This window comes from Hordeum vulgare, chromosome 2H (genome assembly GCF_904849725.1).
Source record: "Hordeum vulgare subsp. vulgare chromosome 2H, MorexV3_pseudomolecules_assembly, whole genome shotgun sequence".
Taxonomy (NCBI): Eukaryota; Viridiplantae; Streptophyta; class Magnoliopsida; order Poales; family Poaceae; genus Hordeum; species Hordeum vulgare.
In genome coordinates, this window is record NC_058519.1 from 433442202 (window position 1) to 433468840 (window position 26639).

The following is a 26639-nucleotide window of genomic DNA, read 5'->3' on the forward strand; positions in this document are numbered from 1 at the left end:
CTTGGGATACATGCCTAATGTTTGATATTTTCCTAGATGATCATTACTTTTCTGTGTACCTTGCCCCAAGTTCAATACATGATATCTCTCATCCATGCAACGCCCAGCCATCCATCTCCCTAGCCGACAGTGTTTTAATCCTGCTGGTTACAAGTTGCTTTGCTTTTGCTATTTTACTTTCGTTGCTTTGCCACCATTATTTCCGTTGCCACCATCACTTCCATATCACCGTTGCTACTAGTATGTCGTTTCCAAGGAAGTATCTTTCAGGTGCGGTTGAATTGACAACTCAATTGTTAAAGCTTATAAATATTCTTTGGCTCCCCTTGTGTCGAATCAACAAATTGGGTTATCTTACCCGCAAAGACTGTTGCGATCCCCTACAATTGTGGGTTATCACCAACTCTTGGGGATGTCAGTTCCCTTTAACTTTTGTTAGGAAGTTAGTAAAAGAGATATCAGATCATTGTCTCGTATTCTTAAACATTGATGATCTTATCCATGCTCCTGTACAAAGCATGGGATTTAGATTTGATTTAAATTGGCTAAAAACCCTGATTTCCTTCCCTTAGTTGTTAAGGTTTGGGTGAAGCCTGTGAATTTAGATAATCAATTGATATTTTGAATATCAAGTTGAAGTATTTAAGAAAATTTTCAAAGGTTGGGGCTCTAATATATGTGGGCAAGCTAGAAAAAGAACACGATTGTTGAGGGAGGAGCTGCAGCACCTAGAAAATCTAGAAGAAACTGATGTGTTGTCCCCTGAGTTGTATTGTGAGGAAGTCGAGATTTTGGTTGAGTTGCACAATCTCCCGAATGAAGAGGAAGTTGCCTGTTTGCAAAAATCTCATGAAAATTGGTTGTTGAAAGGCGATCAAAATATAGAGTATTTTCAAGGAATTGTGAATGGAAGAAGGAGAAACACTATTTTGTCTCTTAGTTGTGGTGAAATGGTGGTTGGAGGGACCAGGAACCTCCTTGCACTTGCTACTGATTTTTACAATGATCTTTTGGGACCGTTGATGGGAACCTGTGCAAACTGGGTGAAAAAAGTGTGGGAACCAAATGAGAAACTTTTCAATATCGATAACTTTATCCTTACTATACCTTTTTCTGAGACTAAGATTAAGAATGCTTTATTCTCCATGAAATCAAATAAAGCCCCTGGCTCGGACAACATTCCTATAGAATTTTTTCAACAGTGTTGGGAGATACTTAAGAATGATGTGATGTTACTATTTGAGTGACTTCATGGTAACAAATTAGATGTTCGTCGGTTGAACTATAGGATTATTACCCTCCTCCCTAAAATTTGCTCGTGCTAATAAAATTCAATACTTTCGTCTCATATGCCTACTTCAGTGCATTTATAAATTGATTACTAAGGTTCTTACTATTAGGCTGGAACCTTTTGTTGATATCCTGTTTAGTAGGCATCCAAATGCTTTTATTAAGAAGCACGATATCATGGATGTGATTATGTCTTTACTTCGAGAAAGCGTATGATAAAATAAACTAGGAATACTTGGTAGATTGCTATAAAATGAAAGATTTTAATCCACAACGGATCAAGTGGATTACAAAAATCTTAGTGGAGGTATGGTTAGCGTGAAACTTAGCGATGAGATTGTGCCTTACTTTCAAAGCTCGAAAGGAGTGCGTTAGGGGGACCACTCTCCCCTTTCCTATTTAACCTTTTTGTGGATTTCTTAACAAAGATGGTCCTTAAAGCCCAACATAATGGGTTGTTGAAAGTTTTTTTTAAAGGTCACCGGGGGAGGACATGGTCCTCCACCTGAATTGTATTCAATTGGCTATATGCCTTTGCAACCTCGCAAGATAGGTTCGAGTGAACCAGAAGTACAGAGGGCACAAGGGAGAAGAGATAAACAAAAAACAACACACGCCAATAACACACATAGCAGGGGGAACAACGAAGGAAAACACAACAAAGAGCACCATAGGAGAAATCTAACAGCATTGGTCAGCCGGACCAAACCACGACACTGCACCATCGACGCAATCGAAAGGCTCCACGCATTTCAAGGCCTTTAACGACAGTGGAAGAAGACGTTTTCATCGACTATGAAAACGTCTATAATGATTTTATTTTCAGTATTTTAAAAACGTCTATAATGATTTTATTTTCAGTATTTTAAAAATGATTAGGGTGTACGTATATATTTATAGAGATAAATATATGAACGTATGTGTTACACGGCTCCGAGACGTTCTTGCTGTGCAGCGCGTGCACACCACGTTTTCTATTTCTTTTAGAATCCCTACGGATAAGTCAAATGTAGTGCATCGAGGCTCTCTTCTACCTGGGCTGACCGGCCGTGTAGTGAGATGTCAGCCGCAGGACACTCCACGTAGCGTGCGTGCAAGTGCTTTGATGTTTGACTGCACGGTGGGCCGGGGCTCGGCTTGGACACCACTCCTGATCCGACAACGCGATTGTACCCGACATTGGCATTCGCGTGCCCTATATCCCGTGGGGCCAGCGCTCGCCGCCGACCCAATCCGGAGCCAAATTTCGATCTTTGATTTATGCGCGTTGGACTAAACAAACAGAGAAGCAGAGAGTAACCAAATTTCGGCTCGACCGATCCCAGCCAAGATTCCCTAGCCTGGCCGGTGGGGAGCGAATCCGGCAAAGCGACGGCGGGGGGCATGAAGCGCTGCTGCGTGCGGCTACATAAGCCGCGGGCCTCCGTTTCCTTCTGTCGGGGACGAGGAGGAGGAGGAGGAGGATGGCGCGGCAGCGGGGGCGCGTGGTGCTGCGGCGGATCGAGGATCGGAGGCGGCGGGGGATCTGCTTTAGGAAGCGGCGGACGGGGCTGGTTAAGAAGGCGGAGGAGCTCGCCGTGCTCTGCGACGCCGCCGTCGGCCTCCTCGTCATCAACCCCTTCGACGGCACCTTCCAACGCTTCGCCGCGCCCGCGACGTATGTGCCTGTGCCTCCGATCCCCGTCTTTTCTACCGGCTATTTGCTCTCTCGGTCACAATCGAATTAGGCCAATGTTTCAAATACGAGTAGTTTTTTTTTTCCCGTGCGAATACGCGACTCTACTGCGCATCTCATGCCGCTCGTTAGCTATATTTTTCTTCCGCGCGTACGGGACCAGATCACGGATTCACGATGCAAGCCGAACCTGCTCTTACTCAACCGTCTGAGATTCAGGTCACCGCTAGTTTATTTTTCTGCCGGCGTCCCAACTGTAACTGCACTACAGTACTGCTCTACTGCACACTACAGTATTTTATGCTTACGTGAACTACAGCTATAGCTTTTGTTCCTTTGATATCAATGGACTAGAATTAAGTAAGAGCTGCTAGCGGATTTACTGTGTTACCTAGGATCGCAATCTTTAAGAGTTTATGCCAACGGTCTGTTTCTTTTTCTTCTTCTAGAGACATCCAATTGTAGCCGGAAGCAGTACACGGTGCCAGGGTCAGGCGTCCGTTCTTCCGTTTTGTTACTTCTGAAAGCCATTCAGAACCCGTTAAAGTTGGTTATTTCTTGTTGACTGCTAACCAAATTATTTGAAATCCCTGTTTAATTTCTAAGCAGAAAATGTGTACCAATCAAACTATGTTTGCCATAAAAATATTTCTTGTTTCTAAAACGAGGTAGGATGTAAGAAAACCAATAGATTATAAGTATGAAAACGTATAGTTGGAAGGAGTATGATCAATGTGCATTAAAATAGTTGTGAGGTGCCTAAATACTTGCTCAAAATATATTATTATCACAACAATGAAGGCTCCGTTAGTAATAATATTGTCATCATCATATCCATAATAATGATTAACCGCAGGCAACTTAAGTGCATGTATCATGCATGTCAACAGGAGGAGAGAATGCATGCAGTAGCCTTGTATGTTGGCATCCAAAAGAAAATATCTATGCACCTATGTCGCTAGTAAGAACTTTGCTAGGTGCATTAAGTCTCTAGTTCACGAAGAGTCCATGCTAGAGTAGTTGCGGGCAGTTGGTAATATAGCAAGTAAAGCAAAACTAAAATTAACTTAGTTGTCATAGTACATGTGTCGGGCTAGATAGTTTCACTATTTCCGAACTTAAGAAGGCCGGTTGTAAAGTTCTGTAAAGGGACATGCATGTATCTGTCGATAACTCGATATATTGCTAAGCTTATCACAAGATGTAGTCCTCATGTATAAACGAGTACAAATACCACATGTGTATGTGTCTTTGTGAGGATAGAGACATCAGAGTTGAGTCATTCAATTATACATTTGGTATTATGAGTTAAATGATGTAACCCCAACAGATTATACTAAATTAATATGGGACACTATTTATTTATTTATAGTTATTTCAACCAAGATTGGGTTTGCAAAAAGAAACTCTGGTAAATTGATATTGATTGAACCAAATTCTCACTGATTTGCATTTCTCTACGCGTGTGTACTGCATCAAGGGACGAATATGTATGATGTTTGATTGTGAAATTAATTTGATATAAATGGCCCCAAACTATCTAAGTTATCATATTGTTAAAACCGCAATTTACAACCAAGTCAACATTGATATGTGTGATAATTAGTTCTTTCTTCTGAGAGACATGCTATTAAATTTCTTATATTCATTATCTAGGTTCTCTCGCGTAAATTAATTATCATGGAGGCCATTAACTTTCCCACGGTAAGAGTATCATAGATAATATCATACAACCACATGCAATACCAACTAGGCATATTGGTGACATGGCATAGTATTAAGTGAGGAAAGAGAAGGTGATAGTATCATGTCATGGTATTGTATGGTGATAAATGTTGTGCTATTATGCGTCACAAAACAATAAATGTGTTCATTTAAGAGACTAGCATATGATATCATGCACTATGGATGTAGTACCGTAAACTAGTATCATACGCATCATACTAAAATATGTTACTCTCCACTAAGAGCGGCCTTAGGTTGGGCTATATCTGCAGTTACTAATTTGTTTTTAATACATTAAGCATATATATATATATATATATATATATATATATATATATATATATATATGAGATATTGACGGTTATTATACATCGAGGTAAGATCTACAAGCCAGGAAATAATGCTAAATGATAAGGGGTTATCTAGTGAAGTGAGTATCCCTATGATTTCATGTACATGTAGTGGAGAATTTGCATTTCAGAGTTTCATCTTGAGATTTACTTTGCTATCACATATGCAATCTATGTCCCGAGCTCGGCTATGTATGTTTGCATGTTCATACTTGCATATGACATGTTTGAAGAGAATATAATAAGTGGAAAGCTAGGTGTTGGTTGGGCTACTGGAAATAAAAAACAGTCACCTCCCACTTTGTCTAGTTTGAATTAAGTAATTGCCTTATAGTGATCGATTGCTACAACAAAATATTTCCCAATGCAAGATTTTTGTTATGTACATGCAATATTGTCGCAACATTTCTCTCCATAATCTAAATAAAGTTCATTCACATCACAACACTTCAAAAAATGCATTCAATATACGAGTTACGTACCCAAAACATCACTGGAAACTTTGCAACGTATGCGACATAAAAGACAATGCATAGAAAAGGGGAAATACGCTTGCAATGAATTAAACCCTTTGCAAAATGCAACCAAAACCATTGCAACATGTCAACAACACATACGCAACAAAAAATCTATGCATTGGGTGCGGTGATAAAAATCTAGTAAACCGATGCCCTGCCATTGCTGGATTCAAGTGAGCATGAACACATCCATGCCTAGGCACCATTTTCCTTGAGTTAGATAGCATTGCCGTCATAGCTAGATCATTTTTAGAGATAAGTGTTATGGGGGATAGAAACTCATGTACTGTGTGGGGCTCTAGCCATTATATAACATTGATTAGTGTATATGGAAACATATTGCACTGATATATGTCTAACACCTCCCCCTCCCCACTCCATACTCATGATGGATCAATAATATAGGTTTGGGGAGCTCAAGTCAGTGCCTTCATGAAAAAATATGTCAACTAAGGTTTTGAAGGCTTATATTGGAAAGTAGGCCTAATCGGTCGCCTTCTGCATGGGATCGATCTTGTAGTTGAAATATTTTTCACATATTTATGTTGACAATATGTTTCACCGCTTGAGATGTTTCAATTTACATTACCTTTGTAAATGGCCATCTTAGTGAAAACTCTCCGGGTCAAGGTTTTCTTGATGGTATATTTTCTTGGTCTCTTCTTATCCTAAGAGAAGTATGTACATGATCTCCCGGACCATACTTTCCTCATTAACCACCTCACCATTCGGACAATGATGATTAGACTCTTAAGGACCCTACTCACTATTGTCATCTTGTTGAGTTTTGCTTACCTCGAGGTCACTTGGTTTTGATCCCCATTGCCATGGTATAAATTCTAACTCACTCTATGGAAGCAAACTCAAGAGGACAAGGCAAGGGCAAGCTTGATAGCATAGTTGTTTGGTGAGAAATCTCAATGTGTCGCCGTATCAAGGTGTAAGGTCCATGGCGAGCTACATCACAATAATACTTCGTGTAAGGACACAATTGTACACTACCTCGGTTGTTTCCAATACTAGCTTCCGATCAGATCCAGTGGGGAGTGAGGGGCCTATATAGAACATGTAAATATCGACAATCATTTGACACCATGAGCCCAACCTAGCTTGTGTATAGCTACATACATGCCTTGGCCTGCACAATTGCTCGTTTCTATTTTATTTCATTTTTCATCATCCGTGGAGTGGATTTTTGGTGATGTTCAGGTTTTTATCTTTCATAGTTAGAAAATATTTGATGTGTCAAACCTAAATTGTAGTATTTCTAAATCATAACCCCTATTAGAAACTAGAGAGGCATACCCATAATGAAAGGCTAATTTCTTATGCCTACAAATCACAAAGCGGTTCCTATGATTGAAAGAAACATACCTCTAGGCATTGGAGCCATTGAGAAGGGCTTGAGTGCTGGCATGCATTGGTCAACCCATGCAAGATGACAATTTTCGATTGGCCCCGCTTTACTAGGAACTTTGTTTTATGCTAAAATAGTTTGATCTAATTATTATGGTAATTTCAAAGCAAAACATGCTCACTATAATAAGTGTGTTCCACCAACTTACTAAAAGAATGACACACAAAGTCTATACCCCCTCCCTTCCATATTGGGGTAAGACTTTATTTACCTACAAAGGTTAAATATGAGTTATGTACCCTCATAAAGCCACACAACTCTCTCCTATGCCCTAGCATTTCTCTAAACACTAACTTTTTTCTTTGTTGGCAAGTCAAGGGGCCATATAGGTATGAAAAACTAGAGCTTCTCTCCTTGGTTTGGTTCTATGTTTATAATAAAAGGTTTTAACAACTTCATTCAATTCGAAAGAAAATCCCATGTGCACAAGAAATGAATTATTAATTATAAGAATTGTGTGAATAATATTTGTATGTTGCCATGCAAACAAATTATTCGTAAGTACTAATATAGATGTTACATCCCTAAACCTATACCCTACATCAAAGTCGAGGCTCAAGAACATGTTTGTAATTCATTTGTGTTTCTTGTCTCTTGCCAGTATTATTTATGTATTCACAAACATGACAAGATTTAACATACATGTGAATGGACACCCAGTAAGTGTTGATTGAAATTATCTCCTACCAAAATAATGTCTTTCATAATGAAAGGACCTAGATGCTCGATTCATGAGGCCACGAAAGAATCGGGGTATTAAAACTTGTGGGCCTATGCATGTTTTAACATGTACAAGAAACTTGGTCTCAACTCACGTGGTACCAATTGATTTACAAAAAATGTTAAACCTACGAAATCAAATGGAAGCAAGTGCTTTACTTGTGGTACTCTTTTCTCTCCCACTACTCTTGTTGATTGGATACCTAACCTCCACAACCTTTTAGGGTTCACATCAAGAAACTCCGTGGAAGTTCGGATGGACATACCTATTTGAACTCCATGGGAACGTGAAACGCCTAACTATGAGGCACCCTTTTTAAATTTGGTCACTCTAGATTCCTAAATGATGGTTACGAATGTGTTTTAATACTATATTTTATCTTCAGAGGTTATTGGTGTTGGGGAAATAGCTACATGTATTCCTATGAGGCCATAGGCCACTTTATATACACTTATAGGCACGGTAACTTATGAAGTGGAGATATTACACAAATATTATATTCTACTCTAGAACTCACCACTCATGGCGGATCAACATAGTTTTAAGAGATAAAAGTTGTGATGTGCTCCATTCTGAGCTTTCACGAAGAAATCTGCTAACTGTATCTCAGAAGGTACATATTGGGTAGAAATCACCTCATCATGCAGAAGGGACCACATGAAAGAAGCATTGACATCAATATGTTTGGTGAGTTAATGCTTCACAGGGTCATACAATATTGTTAACACCTATATTGTCGAATGAAAAAGTATTTGGTGTAGTCATAGAATCACCCAAATCCTAAGGAACCACGATAGCCAAGTCATCCTTGTTGCAAAAGAGTCGGAGATCACAACCCAGGCTCTACATCAATGTGAAACTACAATATGTTCCTTTGTTTTCTAGGCAGTGGGAGAATGTACATCTAGAGAATTAAGGTAAACAGAAAACACGTGGTAATATGAGGGCTCGCTATCCTGATTGGCATTCGAATAGACATAAAGTTGTAATGAAATGGAACATAGAAAGAGAAGACGATGTGAAGAGGTCCCATGAAGATATCATAGTACTCGAAGTAGGTGATTATAGTGAACTAAAGTGGGAACAAAGACGAATCGGGCCACAATTTGAACAAGATAGAAGATATCCGGATAAGACACAACTAGATACTGTATATGCAAGACTCCTAGCAAGATGACGACAACATTGTTGAAGTCTCAACAGTGCGCTCATTTGTATAAGAGTAGGATGCACAAGAAGACTCGAATGCATGTTGAGATATAAAGAAGCCATCCGAGCTAAAAGAGACCTCAATCCCAAGTAGCAAATAGAGGACCAACATCAGACATAAGATGAGGCTTGTAAACATGAGAGCGATTCTTAACCTTGCAAACCCACTTACAAGTGAGGGAACAAACATCGGTAGGAAGGGAAATAAGATCCCACATGCCATTGGAATAGCAAGCTCGTCTACCATCGCATGCCATTCTAGATGAACACATCGTTTTTAGAAAAAAACATCGGCCAACTTTAAATTAATGAAGCCCTTACTGTCAAACAGAACAACACAACACGACACCATTTCGCAAAAAACAAAAACAATAAGTACAACAATGCTTAGGGAGCAACAATAAATCCCAAGAATCGGAGCTCTTAGATGCGATCGAGGGGACCAAGCAAAAAATGAGGACATATGACGATACTATCAAAAAATCGAGGCCATGCTATTGCCATCAAGTGGGTGTCCAACTCAACAATGCCATACATTCACATCTCCCAAAGGACCTCGAGGTGAGGCCTCTGAACACAACCACCTCATTGAGCCTAACTCCCCAAGATTGTCGAATCATCACCTCTCCTTGGATCGAATGTTGTTGAACCATCAAAAGATGGGGATGCTCACCCTAGAGCATGGATGTCCAATGCCGCCAGGACTTCGAGGTGATGCCTCTGAACACAACCACCTCATTGAGCCTAGCTCCCTAAGATAACACCAACGTCGAGACCACGGAACCGTCTAGGCGAAGAGAAGAAGTTGTTGTGCGCGAACCACACGCCCAACAACCACCTGAAATGGACCTTTCTTGTGAGGGGGAGCTTCCAAGAAGGGAACAACGTGACAACGTCACCACCATCTGATCTAGCAAGTTAGACTAAGGGTTTTCACCCAGGTCCCAAGGTAGAGGAGGACACCCCATGATGACACCTCCAACACTCAAGAGTGTTGCCACCATCGACACCAACATTGTCGGGCAAAGCTTTCACTCAGGAAATGACCCCTACCACCCACCACAACACCACCCACAAAGCCATCGACACGAAGGTGAGGTAGTCGGGGAGCAATGTACACAACACCCAAAACAGAGCGGTATCAATCCGCGGAGTTACCAGTATCCTCCAACAGTTGAATGCTCTACCACACAAATAAAACTGTACTTGTGTCCCCAACAGTGCTAACAAGGGTGTCAACCGTGCTAGTTTTCCTACTCGTACAAGAAGTTAAAGGATAAGTGGTAGTTAATATTTTTTAAATTTTCGGAATAAAACGAAGCTGAAAATAAAAGTGCCTGTAAAATTTGTTGGAAGATGATTATTATGCTAAAAACTGAACCGACGTTCATAGGTTCACCAAGTGCAACTCTAAAATACATAAAAGTGTGGTAAGTAACATAATCAAGTGCAAAAGTACATAATGTAATATTTCATGCTCATGCCAAACATATGAATGTGTTAATTCTATATAGGTAGTACACCTGTAATACTATTATATCGAGATACTCTCCGCATCTTATAGCTAAATAGCTTGTTCACATATTAAGATCCTCTGCACCATCGGGACATTAAGTGTGAACGCAGGGTAATTGCTTTGAGCAAGATGACATACTTTTGTTTATGAAATTCCAGTGAACCCTCTAATAAATCATAACCCATGGTGGCAACAATTCTATACAAGCCTTTTCCACTTTATGTCACTCTGGTAGATTATTTGCAATATTGATCAAACTAATGCACACCTCTCCCACTACCGATTACCAATATAAAGTGGCCAAGAGTAAACAAGTAACTAGAGAGAAATATACATTTATAGATCAAACACGATGACAATAATAAATATGAACATAAAATGATAATTCATCACATGATCTACATCATGCTATGAATACAACGAATAAATCATAATCATGTAGGGAAGCTCATATGGCTATTGTATTGATCATCTAAACACATAAAGGGGAGAGATTACAACTTGGTTACTGCCATGAACATGTAGTACATGGGTGGACTACTCACAACTCATCTTGGAGCATGAGGATCAAGGTTGATGATGATGATGACTTCCCCCTCTGTTAGGGTACATGATTAGGGATGAAAATGAAGATCGTCTCGAAAAGGCGATGTTTCGACGAAGAAAAAGTGATAGATAATTAAGGTAGAAGTTTCACGATGTATATGGACCATCGAGCATCAGAGCCACCTAGGGGTGCCCCGTAGGCCGTAGGCGCCCCTATAAGGGAGGCTCCTCCTAGTGGCGCCTAGGACTTGTGGGCCCCATCAGGCACTGAGTATTGGCCCGTGGTCCTCTTCCAGCATGAAGCTTCTCAATCTATTTAACTGATTTTTTTTCTTGGGCTTTTTCTGTTGTGATTTTTTGAAATTCCAAAATGAACAAAAATAGGAACTGACATTATGCACTGAATAAATATGTTAGTCCAATAAAAATTGATAAGAAATATGCCCAAATTGTATGGAATTGATAGCAATGTAGCATGAATCGTCCAAAAATTACAAATATGTTTGAGCGTATGACACTGCTGCAATGAAGGCACCTAGACCCGTCCAAGACAAGTGGCCACCCAAGAAGTGGACTTGGCCGACGGGAATGGGGGCTTGCCACATGCCATAACTCCTTGATATGGAAAAAGACTACACCGCCATGCTTGGGGACAAGCACACGTGGGTGAGAAAGCAGGGGAAGGAGAAGGAGACAACATGGCACCTCTTGCCACCTTGGCCTAGCCTACGACCTCCGTCGACAGTGGTGAGGGAAAGCAAGGTGAAGGAGGGGTTACTTGAGGTGGCAGTGGAAATTGTCTTCTAGGTTGCGGGAGCAAGCCACGAGACGCCTAGGGTTTCAAGGGGCTGAGTAGTCGAGTTGAGAAGAGTGGTGCTAGCAAAACCATACAAGTCAATAGTCGAAAGTGGGTGGACGTGAAAGCCATAAGTAGAAGTCCAGGCATCACCATCACGAGAGGGAGCGGTTGAACGAGATAGCTCATCCGGAGAAGATGACATGTCACGGGGAGGGGACATGCCAGGAGAAGATGGCGCATCATGAGATGTTGGCCCATCATAAGAAGGCACGATAGAAGAATTCACAACACATGGATGACGACTGTCGTAGAAATGTAAGGAGGGAAAGGAGCACACAAGGGGCTCAAGTGACAGTAGTGTGCGGTCCACAACGAGAGTATGTGCAAACCTAATGGGATGGGTGGAAAAGGGCAATGCAATAGTGATAGGTGTGTAAGTTAAGTTGAGAAGTAAATAGCGTCATTAGTGAAGGTTAAAGGAGAAGATGCACGTACATAGAAAGGGTGAGACTCATCAAAAGCCATATCATTAGATATGACAATCTATAGGGACCTAACACTCATAGCCCTTATGCTCATCATTGTATCCTAAGAAGACACTCAACGTACTGAGCAGATAGTTTGATGCATTCACGAGGCGCTAGAAGAATATAACAAACAAGACCAAACAAACAAAGCACATAGTAGCGAGTAGAAAGACCGCAAAGGCGCGGGCAAGATTTCCCCGACAAAGGATCATCCAAAACACGAATTATCCACGTTCCAATTCTTTAGGAGGGTGCACCAATGTCTTCACGTTTCCTTTAAACCAAATCTTCAGGGACTTTCAAATGTGTATACACACAGACACATTAGTCTTTTAACCACCTTTGTCGTCAATACTCCGAAACCTCAAAGAGGGAACAATATGCTCTTACATTTAACAAGCTTACAACCGCAATAATCCAAAAGTACTCTTCCCGAGACAGGTCATAGAAGACCATGATGAAACTTAAGTCGACATATGAGATCCTGCAAATGACCAATACGATGATGCCTCTTTTGAAAAGAGGCGATAGACAAGGAGGTGGGGCAAACAGGTTGGCGGTGGTGGGACACTGGAAGATGAAGTCAGTTAAGCTCACAAAGGATATGTCAGGCACACCATGGTCCAACCCCAACGAGAGCTCTTGCGTGACGATCTTAAACACAATAAAAATAAATGTCAATAATGATGTGAGAAATAGAGTCAACAATCTAGCTAATTGCATCTAAAAAATGAGAAACATGAAAATATGAAGTGGTACGACTAGCAATGGGAAGAGAAGTACCCCTAATAGCAAGAACATGAATAGGATAGTCTAGAAATATAATAAATGGGAGAGCAGACAAATCAGACATTATATGGAAAGATGTTCTAGAATCAAGAATCCATGTGGGCATACCTATCTATATCCTATAGACCTGAGAGAGTCATCCTCACTAACTTATCTATCTCAACATGCAAGCATGACACATCATCATACAATTACAGATAGGATAAGGCCCACCTGAACGTGCAACCATGCATAGGCAAAGACCCACCACCAGATGGAACCATGCATGAGAAAGTATTTTCATTCTATTACTCTACTTATATTTAATGAATATTTTACAACTGTACATAATCAAATATAATAAGTCATATGTATTTTTAATTTGGTCAATCATTATTAATATAAATATTTATATTCCACACAATTCAATCTCATTGAAATTTATTGCAACGGATTCCTGTAGCAACACGCGGGGTATCATCTAGTTTGCGTAGAAGGTGGTCCCCTAGTGCCTGAACGGTGGGCAACAAAATTTACGGATGAAGAACTAAAACATACTTAAGTCGCGCAATATCTTGCTCAATCAAGGACACAAGTAAAGAGGTTGAGGTAGATGCACTAACCCATGTAGAAGAGCCACGTGAAAGGTGTTGCTTCTACTTGAAGCAGGTTGACCTAGCGTTACCATCCTTGTTGCAGTAGGTGCGGTGAGGACGAGCACCGCCAGGAGAAGGCTGATATCCACTTCCCGTGGGAACTGGTAGAAGAGTTGGGGCTTCAAAGTGGATTATAGCCGAGGCAACAAGTGTTGTAGTAGGCAAATGAGCAGCAAACACAGAGGGAAGCTTCGACAGACTATCACCACCCACACGGCCCCCACGACACATTCTCAATGAGTGCCCCGAGAAAAGAGACAAGGCACATGCATGAAGAGTTGGGCACGTCGCGGCTCAAAATCCTTACGAAGCCGCTTCAAGGAATCGTAAACACGTTGAAGTCATCACGAATAGCCTAGTAATTAAGACACGTAGAGCCCCACCCAATGGTTCGGATAAAATCCAGTTGACGCTTGATGACAGTACTCTGAGCATAGAGCTCGTTGATAGTGGATCACCCCGCTGGAGTCATGCTCCTGACGAATTTTAGACAAGCAAAATAACATCATTTGATGAAGATAATGATGACGAAGGTGAGTTCACATTTGGAAGTCTTTTGAGAAACCGACAACCTCCAAAGAAAAATGAGACAAGACACTGGTGCAGAGGATAGCCGCGGACCTTGCATGATCATCAAGCCACTTAGTATAAGCGATAAACTCATCACAATAAGAGTATATATCCACTAGGTACTTAGAGACCTTCTAACCATATGCGCCAATAGCAACATCATCAACAATCTTAGCAGTTTCAACAACAACATGATTAGCAACCACGATAGGAGCTGGAGGTACCATTGGTGAGGGCTCCACAAGGGCAACATGGCACACCGAGCATGAAACCTCGCCGGAGAGGACACCTAGAGACGAAGACCACACATGTAGACGATGAAGTTATTGTAACTAAAGTCATAAAAATTTACCGGGCGGCAAGGGATGGAAAAAAAGCCCGATGGTGAAGACATTGTGCCTAGTTTTACTCTTTTTGACAAGATGTAATCGGGCTCGATCAATCTACCAATTGGAATCGACAATGGAACAAACACTATAGATTGATCGAAATAGGGTCAAGCATTAATAACGTGCATGCATAGAAGAGGTACACAAGTTAAGTGTGTGCGATGTGGTCGGCCACACGTGATACGGTAGGTGCGGTCACATCATAGCTCGACCCGATCCAAGCGGTGGCTCCCCATGCTCTAGCTTAGCATGATCGAGGTGTTGAGCATAAGATGTGCCCCAAGTTGACCTGATCAAGGTGTTGAAACACAAGCTCGATAGGGATTGGAGCGCCTAGAATGGACGAAATTGCAGGGGCTTCTGTCAATGTTGGTGTGAAAAGGTGGTTGTGGTATCTAAAGACGGGACTGTCAAAGGAGTAGCATGGTGGAATAATTAGAGGCATGACAACGAAGGAAAATCAGGATCGTTCCCTGGAAAAAAATCATAGTCAAACATAGAACAACTTGATTGTGTGAAAATGGAAACCTAGTCTTTGATACCATGTTAGAGAAATAACAACTTGTATCCCCATCTGGCGAAAGGTCTATATGTATACATGCATAGATAGGAACAATATGAAAACCAAGAACTTATATAACAGGGATATTACACTACATTGAATTATCGTTTTCTATAGGTTCTTGTTTTTACTATAGGATAGAATATGAGAAACACCTAGGAGAAGCCTTGAACTATGTTACGCTTCTTCATTGCTCTTTAATCCTATATCCTAGTTCTTTTTGCGGGTGAAATCTTAAATCCTAGTTATGCGTATTTAATCAACATTTGACCTTTTGGGGTCTTGGGAAATGGAATGCGACACTTGATCAATCGTATTACGGATAAAAAATTCAGTAAGGTTGCCTTAGGTTTTTGAATATGCTTCGTATGATCTCATTGACCTTGTGCGCACATAGAGTCGACTACTCAATTGGCCGAGCTAGTTCTAGTACAAAATACCAAGAACATGGGATATTGTTGTTGAGGTCCTTCTGTTTGTAGGTTGCAAAATCTTTGTGATGTTACCCACAATTAATCGCATACTTCTAACCTTATCACAACTGCACCACCACAACATTCTCAAGATATTCTTGATTCTTCACTCTATTGCCACACCACCTCCAAATACTTGTCACTCACAAGTTCCAGTTTCTCATGGGGACCCCTCCAACACATCTACTCCAAAGGCTCCTTCCCATCTCCCGCTAAGATCTCTCCCTTTTCACTACACTACCAACGTTATTTGTTGGTTGATACTTGTTTTATCGAGTCATCTTTTGTGATTTCCACACTTAAATCATGATCATTGGACTCCTAGATCTCCCCAGTGGTATGGTTGGTCCTTTAACCTTTTATTGTGAGTGAAATACCTAGTATATTGACTAGAGCGATTGAATAGGAGATGAAATTTGTTACAAAAAATTGGTGGGGGCGAGAATTGAAGCAAATAGGAAACCCACGTTCCCGGAGGTTAGCACAAGTACTCTGAGGTACTTGTTCATCCATATACACCTTGGAAACCATGGTCACTTTGAAGGTGTCGTGCATCAATGCTCGAGGGTCTTAGGCAGTTGCACATATTGTCCATCGTTGAGATAGAAGTATTGAAAATTATGGACTAACTCCACTTGAAAGTTATAGACCTAATAGAGGACCATCAGAAAATGGACTTAACAGAAATGGCTAAGTCCCTAGCTAAGAGGTTTTTGACCAACTCCACACAAAAGTTCCTAACCTATATAAAAACTACTCTTGCTGAGAAAACTCTAATAGACTTGGAAGTACTGGAAACGCTCCACCTGGAGGTTCCAAACCTAACAAATAACCCCCTGATTTCATCACTAAATCCATTGGTTCAGGGAGCCAACTCAACAATTTGATATCCACAACTAAGAGAATTTTAACCAACTCTCATGTCAAAAACAATTTAGAGGTATTGGCCGACTGGTCCGGTAGTTGTGGGCATGTTGAAATTTGGGAAATGAGAGACTTCGAATGGAAATATTTTATTATTTTGGCAATGTGTTTGAGACATCTTTCAAGGGCAAGGACCCCTCCTAATAGTATGGGTGTTTCTATGGCTCAATGTGGAGTTGCACAACTAAAAAACTTAGAAAGTTATACTTAATCTTGTTGTGCACTTTAAGACTTTTTGCGGGGTCAACAATAAGTTTTCCAACTAACTGAAACTTAGTATGGTAGTAGGGCCAAGAGTATTGGGTTGAAGTCTCGACTTTCGTAACTTAAGTTAAAGTTTGATTGCCCTCTTTTTGTCCATGTTTAGGTCTTACCGAGCCAATTGTGAGAGGAATGGTTCACTTAGCGCTGCAAGGTAGCTCTGAGTGGTAGTGTAGTCGGTGAGAAGTTACTAAATTTTGATATGGATCACTCCTGCTACATTCACAAGCTATATATGACATGCCAGGTTGAGTTCTAGATTGCATATATATGCCCCGTGGATAAAGCTTTGGTGCGCTCGAGGGTTATTTAACATTTAGTAAGTTTTAGGGTTCATGTGAGTAGCCTATATTATGTGTCTTGAAGAAGGCGACACTTTATCTTTACAAACGAGGAGAGACCAAGATCAAATATTAGTCCTATAGATAGTTTAGGTCTTGACTGGTCACATTATTCAATAGAAGGCAATTTAGTCGTTTCCTTCCAATGCTTAGTACCATATTCCTTGGTATTCCTTAATACTAGGCTTACACTACAAGAGATATTTTAGGGGCATGCACCAGTCCTATCGCTAGCAGCATATTCATTGTTATTTAGTCATTACACCCCTAGAGATATTGTACTGTCATGGGCCTCAAACATGCGCCACGCTAGCCTTCGTGTTGCTTTTGTCCCAACATTTCTGAGACCTATCACTAGGGCCCTACGGCCTAAGACTTCAATCAATCGAGAACCTCAGGACCCAAGCACCATTGTTCCTTGTTGTGTTGAGTGCCAGGTCACTGGGATTGACTATACCCCATCACGCCTCGGCTTCACGCTTCATTGTTCTTAGCTTCTTGCGCCACCTCATACCACACGGCAGATTCATCCATGTGTTCGGGGTATTTTTTAGTTGAAGTGTCATCCATGTCTCCCATGTGCTTTGACTTGTCCTAGATTGGTCTGTTTAGGTGGGCAATCATCTCCAACTAGCTTCTTCCTTGTGATTGGGGTTTCAACCGTTTTACATGGGCGACTAAGCTAATGCATATTGTCGGGTAGGAGTAGGATATTGTATAATACATGGTGTTATTTGTTCATCACGCATGTACACGTTTTGGCTCATTGCATTGTTGAAAGTTCATTTGTAAGGCATGCATAAATACAATCACTTGTCTTTCGCTGCAATAAAATAGGAATACAATGCAAACAATCAAGTTGACGGATCTTTCATGGCAAATACACCCCTAAATCTATCCAATTACAAGATTCTACTCACCTCTATTTCAACTAGTCTGACAACCAAAATGATCCCATAAGCCCCCTAGCTCGCGCACATGCATCACGGTTGTGAAAGAATGCCCTTGTCTGCGACATTCCAATTTTGGCACTTTCGGAAAACATTGTAGCTCACCACCATTCGCCACCAAACCTTAGCAGTTGTAGAAACCTGGCATCTAAGAAATAGTGGCCACTAGCAAAATCAACCAACATTATTAACATAGTATCCCCTACAAGAGCACGAAGACAGATAGTTTCAGGGTCATTAGTTCTAGATAAAGCATTCAATGAGAATGTGAATTGTTCTATGGTAGCCAAGGCTCCCTCATTCAATAAAGTTGAAGATAATTCTTTGTGCCAATTTCTGATTCTCACTGTATGCATGCGTTGAGGCACATTGATGTTGGGGATCATACCTATTCTTAGTAGAGACAATTAGCACGGTGAAAATATATGAACTATTGTCCTTTTCAAAAATCTCCATGTCTTCTACTGAAGTATTTGTGGATTGACCAACCTTCTCCATCATTTGGACTTAGGTTTCTACCGGTTGGTGCATCAAACTTTATATAATATCAGATCTAAGAGTTCTTGGGTTCAAGTGTCGACTTTCACAATGTTAATTAAAATTTCTTGCCCTCTTGTTATCCATATTTAGACATTATTGAGTCACAAGACGGGAGTTGTATTGTGGATTACCAAACCTTCTCCACCAATTCAGACATTTGCTTAGATTGGTTAGTGCATGAAGCTTAATATGATATTACATCCAAGAGATCTTTGGTTCAAGTCTTGGATTCCATAATTCAAATAAAAGATTTTTGCTCTCTTCAGTCCATTTGGGCCTTGTCGGTCCATGTGTGAGAGGGGGTCTCGAAGTACATGCAAATGTCCAACCTTCTACATTAGTTCAAACTTTTGGTTCTTTGGTGCATAAACCTTAATATGATATCAAAACCAAGAGGTCTTGTGTCCAAGCCCCCGCTTTCACATGCTTGTTCCATTTCTATCTACCTTTAGGCTTTACTGAGTCACATGTGAGATGGGATGCTGAAATACATGTGATTGTCAAACCTTTTCACTGAGTTTAGAGTTTTGATAGTATAGTTAATATGATATCCGAGTCAAGAGGTCTTGACTTTAAGACGTAAAGTAGTCCAATTTAAATAAGAAAATTGCTTGTCCATTTTCTGTCTATATCTGGGCATTCCTCGGGTCAGGCTTCAATTAAAAGATGCACATTTTGTTTTAGTAATATTATTATAATTATTTTTGGGATATATATATAAATAAAATATTATAGCTATATTTCTATTAAAACCCTATTTCAAAGGTATTTAAAGCTTTTTCATGTTTTTGATTCGGGCCAATCTTGAGCACGGGCGTAGCTAGACTATCAGGCTTCAGGTTTGGCCCGTCGGGCCTGGTTGCCCATGCCTAGGTTTATTTTTGTCCATGTTTAGACCTTATCGAGCCAAACAAGAAAGAGGGTGTTGACGTATATGTGGATTGCCCAATCTTTTCCACCTGTCTCAATTTTGGGTTCTACTATCAAAACTAAGAGATCCTAGGTTTATGCTTGATGCATAAAACTTAATATGGTATCAAAACTAAGAGATCCTGGGTTTATGTCCGTGCTGTCGCAGCTTGTTTGCCTCTTCATGTCCATGTTTAGGCCTTATCAAGCCATACATGAGAAAGTGTTGAGTGGATTGCCTAACATTCTCCACCATTTTAGATTGTTGGTTCTACTGGTCGGTGCATAAAACTTTTAATAACGCTTGCATCATACTAAGGACGCCAATGTTTCACCTATTTGGCTACATCTTGCTGAAGAGTGGCTATAAATATCTGTTGTCCACAATTTTGGAGTGGCTATCAATGTCGCCCTGTCCACAGTTTTAGGTGAAGCAGGTGACATCCCCTCTGATTTCTCAGTCCTTTGACGAACTGTTTGAAAACAGTTTCTCATAATGCAAGCTATGGCTTGCGATCTTTTACAAGGGTTCTTCAAATTGTGCTCGGTACTCTTTTGTTGCACAAATAATAACACATACATGAATTGGTGATGGTCTGCAGCACCGAACTTTGCCTGCACTGTAGTCATGAATGGGGGGCAAAATACACATCATGGCAAGGTTTGTATGCCCGGAACCAACGCACTGCATTGCCTTCTATGTGCATCATCGCTACCTGATCCATATTAACTCGTATAACTGAGATGAATGTCTGCTACCGTGATCCATATTAACTCGTATAACTGAGATGAATGTCTCGCCAAATGCGTGTATCTAGGGATGAAAACGGAGCGAAAACGGACGGAACTGAGTGCTATTACATTTGTTTTCATATTGTTTTACAGAAGTAAAAACGAATACAAAAAACCCTGAAAATGAATACGGAAACAGATACTATCGGAAACAGACACAGAGCGAATACAAAACGGATACAGAAATAGAAGTGAGCATTGACCGAAACTTTAAAACCCTTGAATCACAGAGTAATACAGACAACAACAAAAATTAATAAATTGCTAACATGTCTACAAAATAATTTGATTATGTTAGCAACATATCCTAGTATTGTATTAGTACATGACAATTGTGTATAGGGTCTAACTGAATACATATATGATAGTATAAGTTGGGCCTCAAATGATCAATTATGCTCATCATGTCATTATATGTTATTTGACGGTTGGGTTACAAAGCAGCCGTAGACCTATAGTAAAAATGGAAAATTCCATATTCACGGAAACGGAAAGTTCCATTTCCACATATGTTCCACCGGAAAACACTCTTCCGTTTTTGTTTCCGTTTTCGCATTAAAAATTCTGTTTCCATTTCCATTTTGCAAATTTCCATTTTCGATTTCATATTTCCTCTCCGTTTTCATTTTTCCTACGGAAAAGCGGAAAGTTTCCACTCCATTTTCAGCAAACACTCAGATATCATACTCCTACCATACTCCTACGTGTATCTTGCCGTTGAACTACAAAAAGGACGTCTTCAGCAGGGAACATTGATCCTTCATGCTGTTGTCGGGGTCTACCGCCGCCACACGCTTGAGAAGACTTCTACAACCCTTTAACAAGCAAAAGACCCGCAAGAGGATTGACATCATCCACCATGCGCTCAATCGCTTGCCTGAGCGCCGTCATCCGCTGCGCCAATGCGTCGTGCCACCACTCCATGCCATAAATCATAGGTGCTCCATTGCTGCTCACCGAACCAGATCCAGTCGCGCTGCCATCTGTTGGTGGCTGATGTTGAGAGTAGCCAGGATGGCCAGAAAATGCACGGGCATACCATCAGTACCCAGCTTGTTTCCAGAAAACTCAGCGGGGATTATTTTTGTCCAAGTAGTTCTCTGAACTATTGTAGCAATACTTGTTACATTTTGCAGCATTATATCTTTGATGCTCTTTTCTCTTAAATATCGAATTGATATACTTTGTTCCACAAAATAATTATGCATTCACAAACCTTTGTTGCACTGCAGTATGGAGACTATCATCAAACGTTATCAGAATTTCCCAGAAGCACAAAAAAGAGCACATGGAAGGAGGCTTCTTAAAGAGGTGATGAAGGACAGAATCAATATCATTAAAACACTATCAAGAGTGTCTATCTTTACCTTTTATTGGATATCAAAAATCAGTTTTGGTGCTCTTCTGCAGATACCTTTCTATGAGCAGATCTATATACTCTTCCTACAGCAGTAACTATTTTTTATTTCTGATAAAAAAAGAGCATAAATCATGCTATGGAAATGTTACAAAATATGAGTGCGCAAAACTGGAAAATACAAAAGGAATTATGCTGTGAGGTGTTAAATAAATGAGACATTATGCACATTTATGCCCATTTGCTTTGAGAATACTCTCGGTGCTGCTAATGACCATTTCATTTTCCAGAGAAGCAAGGATTTTCAAGTTCCCCTAGTAACAACAGATAGAAAGCCAAACATTTATGACGTGTAAGATCTCAAAATTGCTTCTGCAAGTAGAAATTGCAGCTACAAATAGTTCCAAGAGGTTATTAATATATATATTATCAGCAGGACAATTGATGAATCAAGCATATCCCAGTTGACCATCGAACAGCTTACACAAATTGAAAGAAAACTGGAATATGCACTAAGAAATGCAAAGACCAGGAAGGTATGTTTCAGTAAGGCATGTTTGTTATGTATATTAGTTTCCTAGTCCAAATATATTTTGGAAAACTTCGTCGCAGAATTTTCATTTATATTCCAATTCAAGACCTTTTCGTGTAAAGTATCAAGGTACCTCGGGGTCTGCAGAAGTAACGCAGCAAGGTTCTTTACTGGAGAAGAACTGGGATGTCTATCCAAGTTTGAGATTTTGATTTTTGCTGTCACCATGTCAATTTAACCTACCTTTGATAATTTTTTTGGGGAAAATGGGAATGACACTCCACATAACAAAATGTGAAACTGAGAATCATACTACATAGAGATGTTTATACAGTTTACATTCTCTCTTGCCTATTAATACTGTAACACTCGTGCCAGGATTCTCATGCTCAGACAGAAACCCAAAGCATTTATTTTCGTATCCGAGTCTACAATTTATCAGTTGCACTGATACTTGTGTGACTATCGGATTTGTTGTAACCAGACCACCTAGGACAACACATGGTATTTGCAGATCTGACGTCAAAGAGGGAATCGTCCCATTAGTACAACATGGCAGTCACTAGTTGGTATGAAAGTTTAACACTACTCACGCCCTAATCTTGCTTTACCACAAAAACTAGACAGTCCAGAAGACTACAACAACTGATTTTTCACAAGAGGGCATGCTCTTCACAGCACCTGATAGAGATATTGGTCAAACAGTTCGAGCAATCTCACAATGTTTTGGGAAAATCCCTGATGTAGATAAGAAATAATAGAAAAAATAAATCCAAGAGTTGTCATTTTTTTAATGTTTGACCTTCTAAATCTGGCTCTGTCAGTGATTCATGATGAATTTACCTGTCTTATGGTGAAAGGAAGGAGTAGTGCCAAACTAACTTTCTACTGTTGGTTGATGGCATAGATGTGAATCTGTGATGTATATTAGGATGAAGACTGAATTAAGGTTCCACCACCTGAATTCCTAGTCATGGCAGGCAGATGACTAGTCCTTTGCCTTACTGTGCCAATGTATAACTCAACTTGTTGCATTACTAGTAATTTCGATTTATATAGCTTCTATCTTTTGGCGTTTTAAGATATTTCAGTTTGATATGGCCCGGGATTCATTTTTAAATTCAACACACTTTCTCCTGCATGGAATCAGTTGGAAGCCTATTCGATCGCCACACTACACGAGAAGGTGAGTCTCAACATACCAACAAGATTTATTTGAAGTCCTATTTTATCTGAAGTACACAGAGCTTAAAACTATTTTTTAGTACTTTCGAGGTTTACCACATCCAACACATGTCTCCATCCAGCTCTATGAAAGAATCAGCAGAGGCATGTCTCCATCCGTTTCAAAAAAATAAATAAAAATCATCCAATTCACACTATAAACGAGCAGCTGCATTGGCTAGCATCTACTAGGTTTCAGTTCTGCATAATGGATACAACTCAATCAGGGAAATGCATTTATCCAGTGTATGCGATATCGAGATATTTCTGCATGTGCGCTTATTTTTCATGTGTGATGTGTTCACGTCCTGCTGTTCTACTGGCATGTGACTCTGCAATGCAAAAGCAAGAAAGCAGTGGACACTACACACACACAAAGATGGAACAACTAACTCTGTACGGTTCCGCAAAAGAAAAATGAATGAACTGACTCTGTAAATCACATTTTGCTGTCAGGCTCGCTCATGACGATCCTGATGCATGCTTGCAGGGGAAAGCAACGCTTGAGGAGAGGGACTTGATGGAAATGGTCTCCAGGAAGGAGCAGGCAAGTGGATTGATCCATCGCAATTAATCATAACACCGAGTTTCACCGCGGAGTTGATGTCTTGCATGTAAACAGAAGCAGGAGGGGGGAAGGTATGTAACTAAAAGCCAGCAAAGAAGCAGGGAGGTGGATTTGACGCTCAGCCTCGGCATCAGCATTGGCTGCAACGTTGGTTGCTCGCATAGGCACCAAAGGCCAATTGACCTCAACATGCCGTGACACAGACAATTTCAGCGGGCTCATGAGTTGGATAGTTGGAGTGACGCTGTATATGGAGCATCAACAGTTTCTCCAGAATCTGCTGCGAATATTTTGAGTTGGCTTAAGTCAAATCTCTAGCTATCATAATTACTGCACATGTGCACAGCTTTTCACCCCCATTGCGTTTAGGGCTCGATTAAGAATGCGTTCATCCTGGGTTCGGTTGTACACTTGTACAGTTGTACTAGCATAAGCTGACTTCACAAAGAGTGCATTTGTGCACATCTCCACCAAATTCAAGTTATTATCCATGAGTACCATGATATGTATCTTCACTGAAACGAATCCATGATTTGTGTGTCCTACTAATAATGCAGTAATGTACCCTTTGTTATGGTGCACAACTCTGGTAAGCTCAAGTTATTATGCGTCAAGAAGACACTTCACTAGATTTTTAATGACGGGGTGACTGCGTGAGGGAGAAAGTGAGGATTATAGATGGTAAACATGTTTTTATCTGTTCAATCACACAATCTGCAATTCAATCACACAATCTGGTAAGCAGTTAGTATTATGCACCAAGATTTGAACCAACGGATAGCAGCAGCACGATTCAAAGAAGAAACTTGCGCATACCTTGACTGACGAGAGGCTTCCCTTGTACCGCGTTCCTTCGCTTCAGATCTCCTTCTCCGATCGCTGGCACTCTCCTGTGCGCGTGGGCGGCGCCGGCGTTGTGTCCGTCCGTCGTGGGAGCCGAGGAAGATTGGGGAGAGAGAGTGTCTGTCCATTTCCCTGGCACGTGTCTCAAAGGCATCTGCAGCAGCCGCCAGGTGCCCCATCAGATGAACGATCGGGTGACACGCGCGACGTTCACGGCCACGTGGGCCGGACCCCGCTGCAAATGTAAATCCTCACCTTTTTTTTTAACGGAATCCTCACCTTCTTTAACACGCTACGGACATTCACCCATACATATATATACTCCCTCCGTTGCTAAATATGAATCTTTCTATAAATCTCATTAGTGAATTATATAAACGTATTTTATTTTGCTTCATATATAAATCCCTAGTAAAATTTCTTAAAAGATTTAAATTTAAGAGTGAAGAGAGTACATACTCATTCTACAACGGACGCGTGCATGAACATATTTTTTAAAGACTGAGTTTGTATATTATTTTAAGATTGAAAAGTTTACACACGTCTTCATTATCGGTGAAAATATATTTTTTAATTAAATGCAAATAACTGAAAAATCTAAAATAAATTCAGAAAAATGCGACCAAGTCCTAGACTTGAACCTTGATAGATCGATTTCATCACAAAAAAGCCTAACCATTTAAGTTATGCTCAGCTCGTACCCTATATACATTTCAAATATAGAAGTTTAACATCGAACAAAGATGTCGGATATCCTGAATTTTGTAGGAACAAAAGCCGCATAAAAGCAAAAAGCTGAAAGTAGAAAAACATAGGAATTGTTGACAAAAACAGAATAAAAAACACGAGATCTGGTTTCCTTGAAAATTTCTCAGGCCCATAGAAATCAAAATAAATGTATGAGTAAATTATTTATTCCAAACAGCATCAAAGAAAAATCTTTATATCCTATCCTTCAAAATTTGTGTGATTTTTTTAATCCTAAACCTAGAATTGAACACTGAGAGTTTGGCTTCACTAAAATTAGCATCCGTGTTGTCACCAACTTAGACATTTTATCTTCTAGTTCGATGTCTTTTATATTTTGTGTACAAATGAAGTTGTTTATACAGTCTCTTGACAAACATGAATATACAAAAAGAAGTATGTCCACTCTTTAATTATTTTTGTTCAGAAATACATTAAGAATCAGTTAGATTACAGATTTGTTGCATGAGATATGTGCCACTCTCTCTGTTTCATAATTATTGTCATGGTTTTTGTTCAAATTTGAACTAAACCCGCGACAATAGTTATTGAACGGGAGGGAGTATTTTTCTTTTAAGAGACATGGTATAAATGAACATTTACAGAAACAGATGAACACTCACTACTATGAATATACACATACACAACCTACTCCTCGCACCTCCCAAAATCGAGCACACAAATCTCAAGATTGACTAAGTCACTACAGAATGACTTGTAGTGGACGGGAACAAGGTCTCCACTAAACGAACATCGTCGAAAATCCTGAAATAAATCTAGGGTTATGCAAACACTCATGCCAAGCTTAGGATTTAAACTTGAATGAAATAATTTCAATACATGAAACCAAACCATTTAAGCTACACTCGGTTCACAAATATGGTGCCATTTTTTTATGGCTATTTGGCGCATTGAACTTATAAGATAAGCTAATCATAGT

General features: G+C 40.2%; 1 protein-coding gene across 3 annotated transcripts; it reads left to right on the plus strand.

The window, feature by feature from the left end:
• Positions 1 to 2479: 2479 nt before the first annotated feature.
• LOC123426537 (MADS-box transcription factor 18-like) lies at positions 2480 to 24683 on the plus strand. 3 transcript variants are annotated; one of them, XM_045110378.1, is made up of 7 exons: positions 2512 to 2947; positions 21661 to 21739; positions 22076 to 22137; positions 22219 to 22321; positions 23468 to 23503; positions 24032 to 24088; positions 24164 to 24683. In XM_045110378.1, exons 1-7 carry the CDS (start codon positions 2754 to 2756, stop codon positions 24305 to 24307), a joined length of 675 nt encoding a protein of 224 aa, XP_044966313.1. In that variant the 5' UTR covers positions 2512 to 2753; the 3' UTR covers positions 24308 to 24683. The 3 variants fall into 3 exon arrangements, with proteins under 3 accessions (XP_044966315.1, XP_044966313.1, XP_044966314.1); XM_045110379.1 differs by having other exon boundaries at positions 2513 to 2947; positions 22222 to 22321; XM_045110380.1 differs by lacking the exon at positions 24164 to 24683 and having other exon boundaries at positions 2480 to 2947; positions 23998 to 24085.
• The last annotated feature ends 1956 nt before the right edge of the window (positions 24684 to 26639 follow it).

Coding starts and splice junctions, on each gene's coding strand:
- LOC123426537 (XM_045110378.1), top strand. CDS start 2,754: ATGGCGCGGCAGCGGGGGCGCGTGGTGCTGCGGCGGATCGAGGATCGG. Junction 22,322..23,467: donor GAAATGCAAAGACCAGGAAG/GTATGTTTCAGT, acceptor GCATGGAATCAG/TTGGAAGCCTATTCGATCGC. Junction 23,504..24,031: donor TCGCCACACTACACGAGAAG/GTGAGTCTCAAC, acceptor GCATGCTTGCAG/GGGAAAGCAACGCTTGAGGA.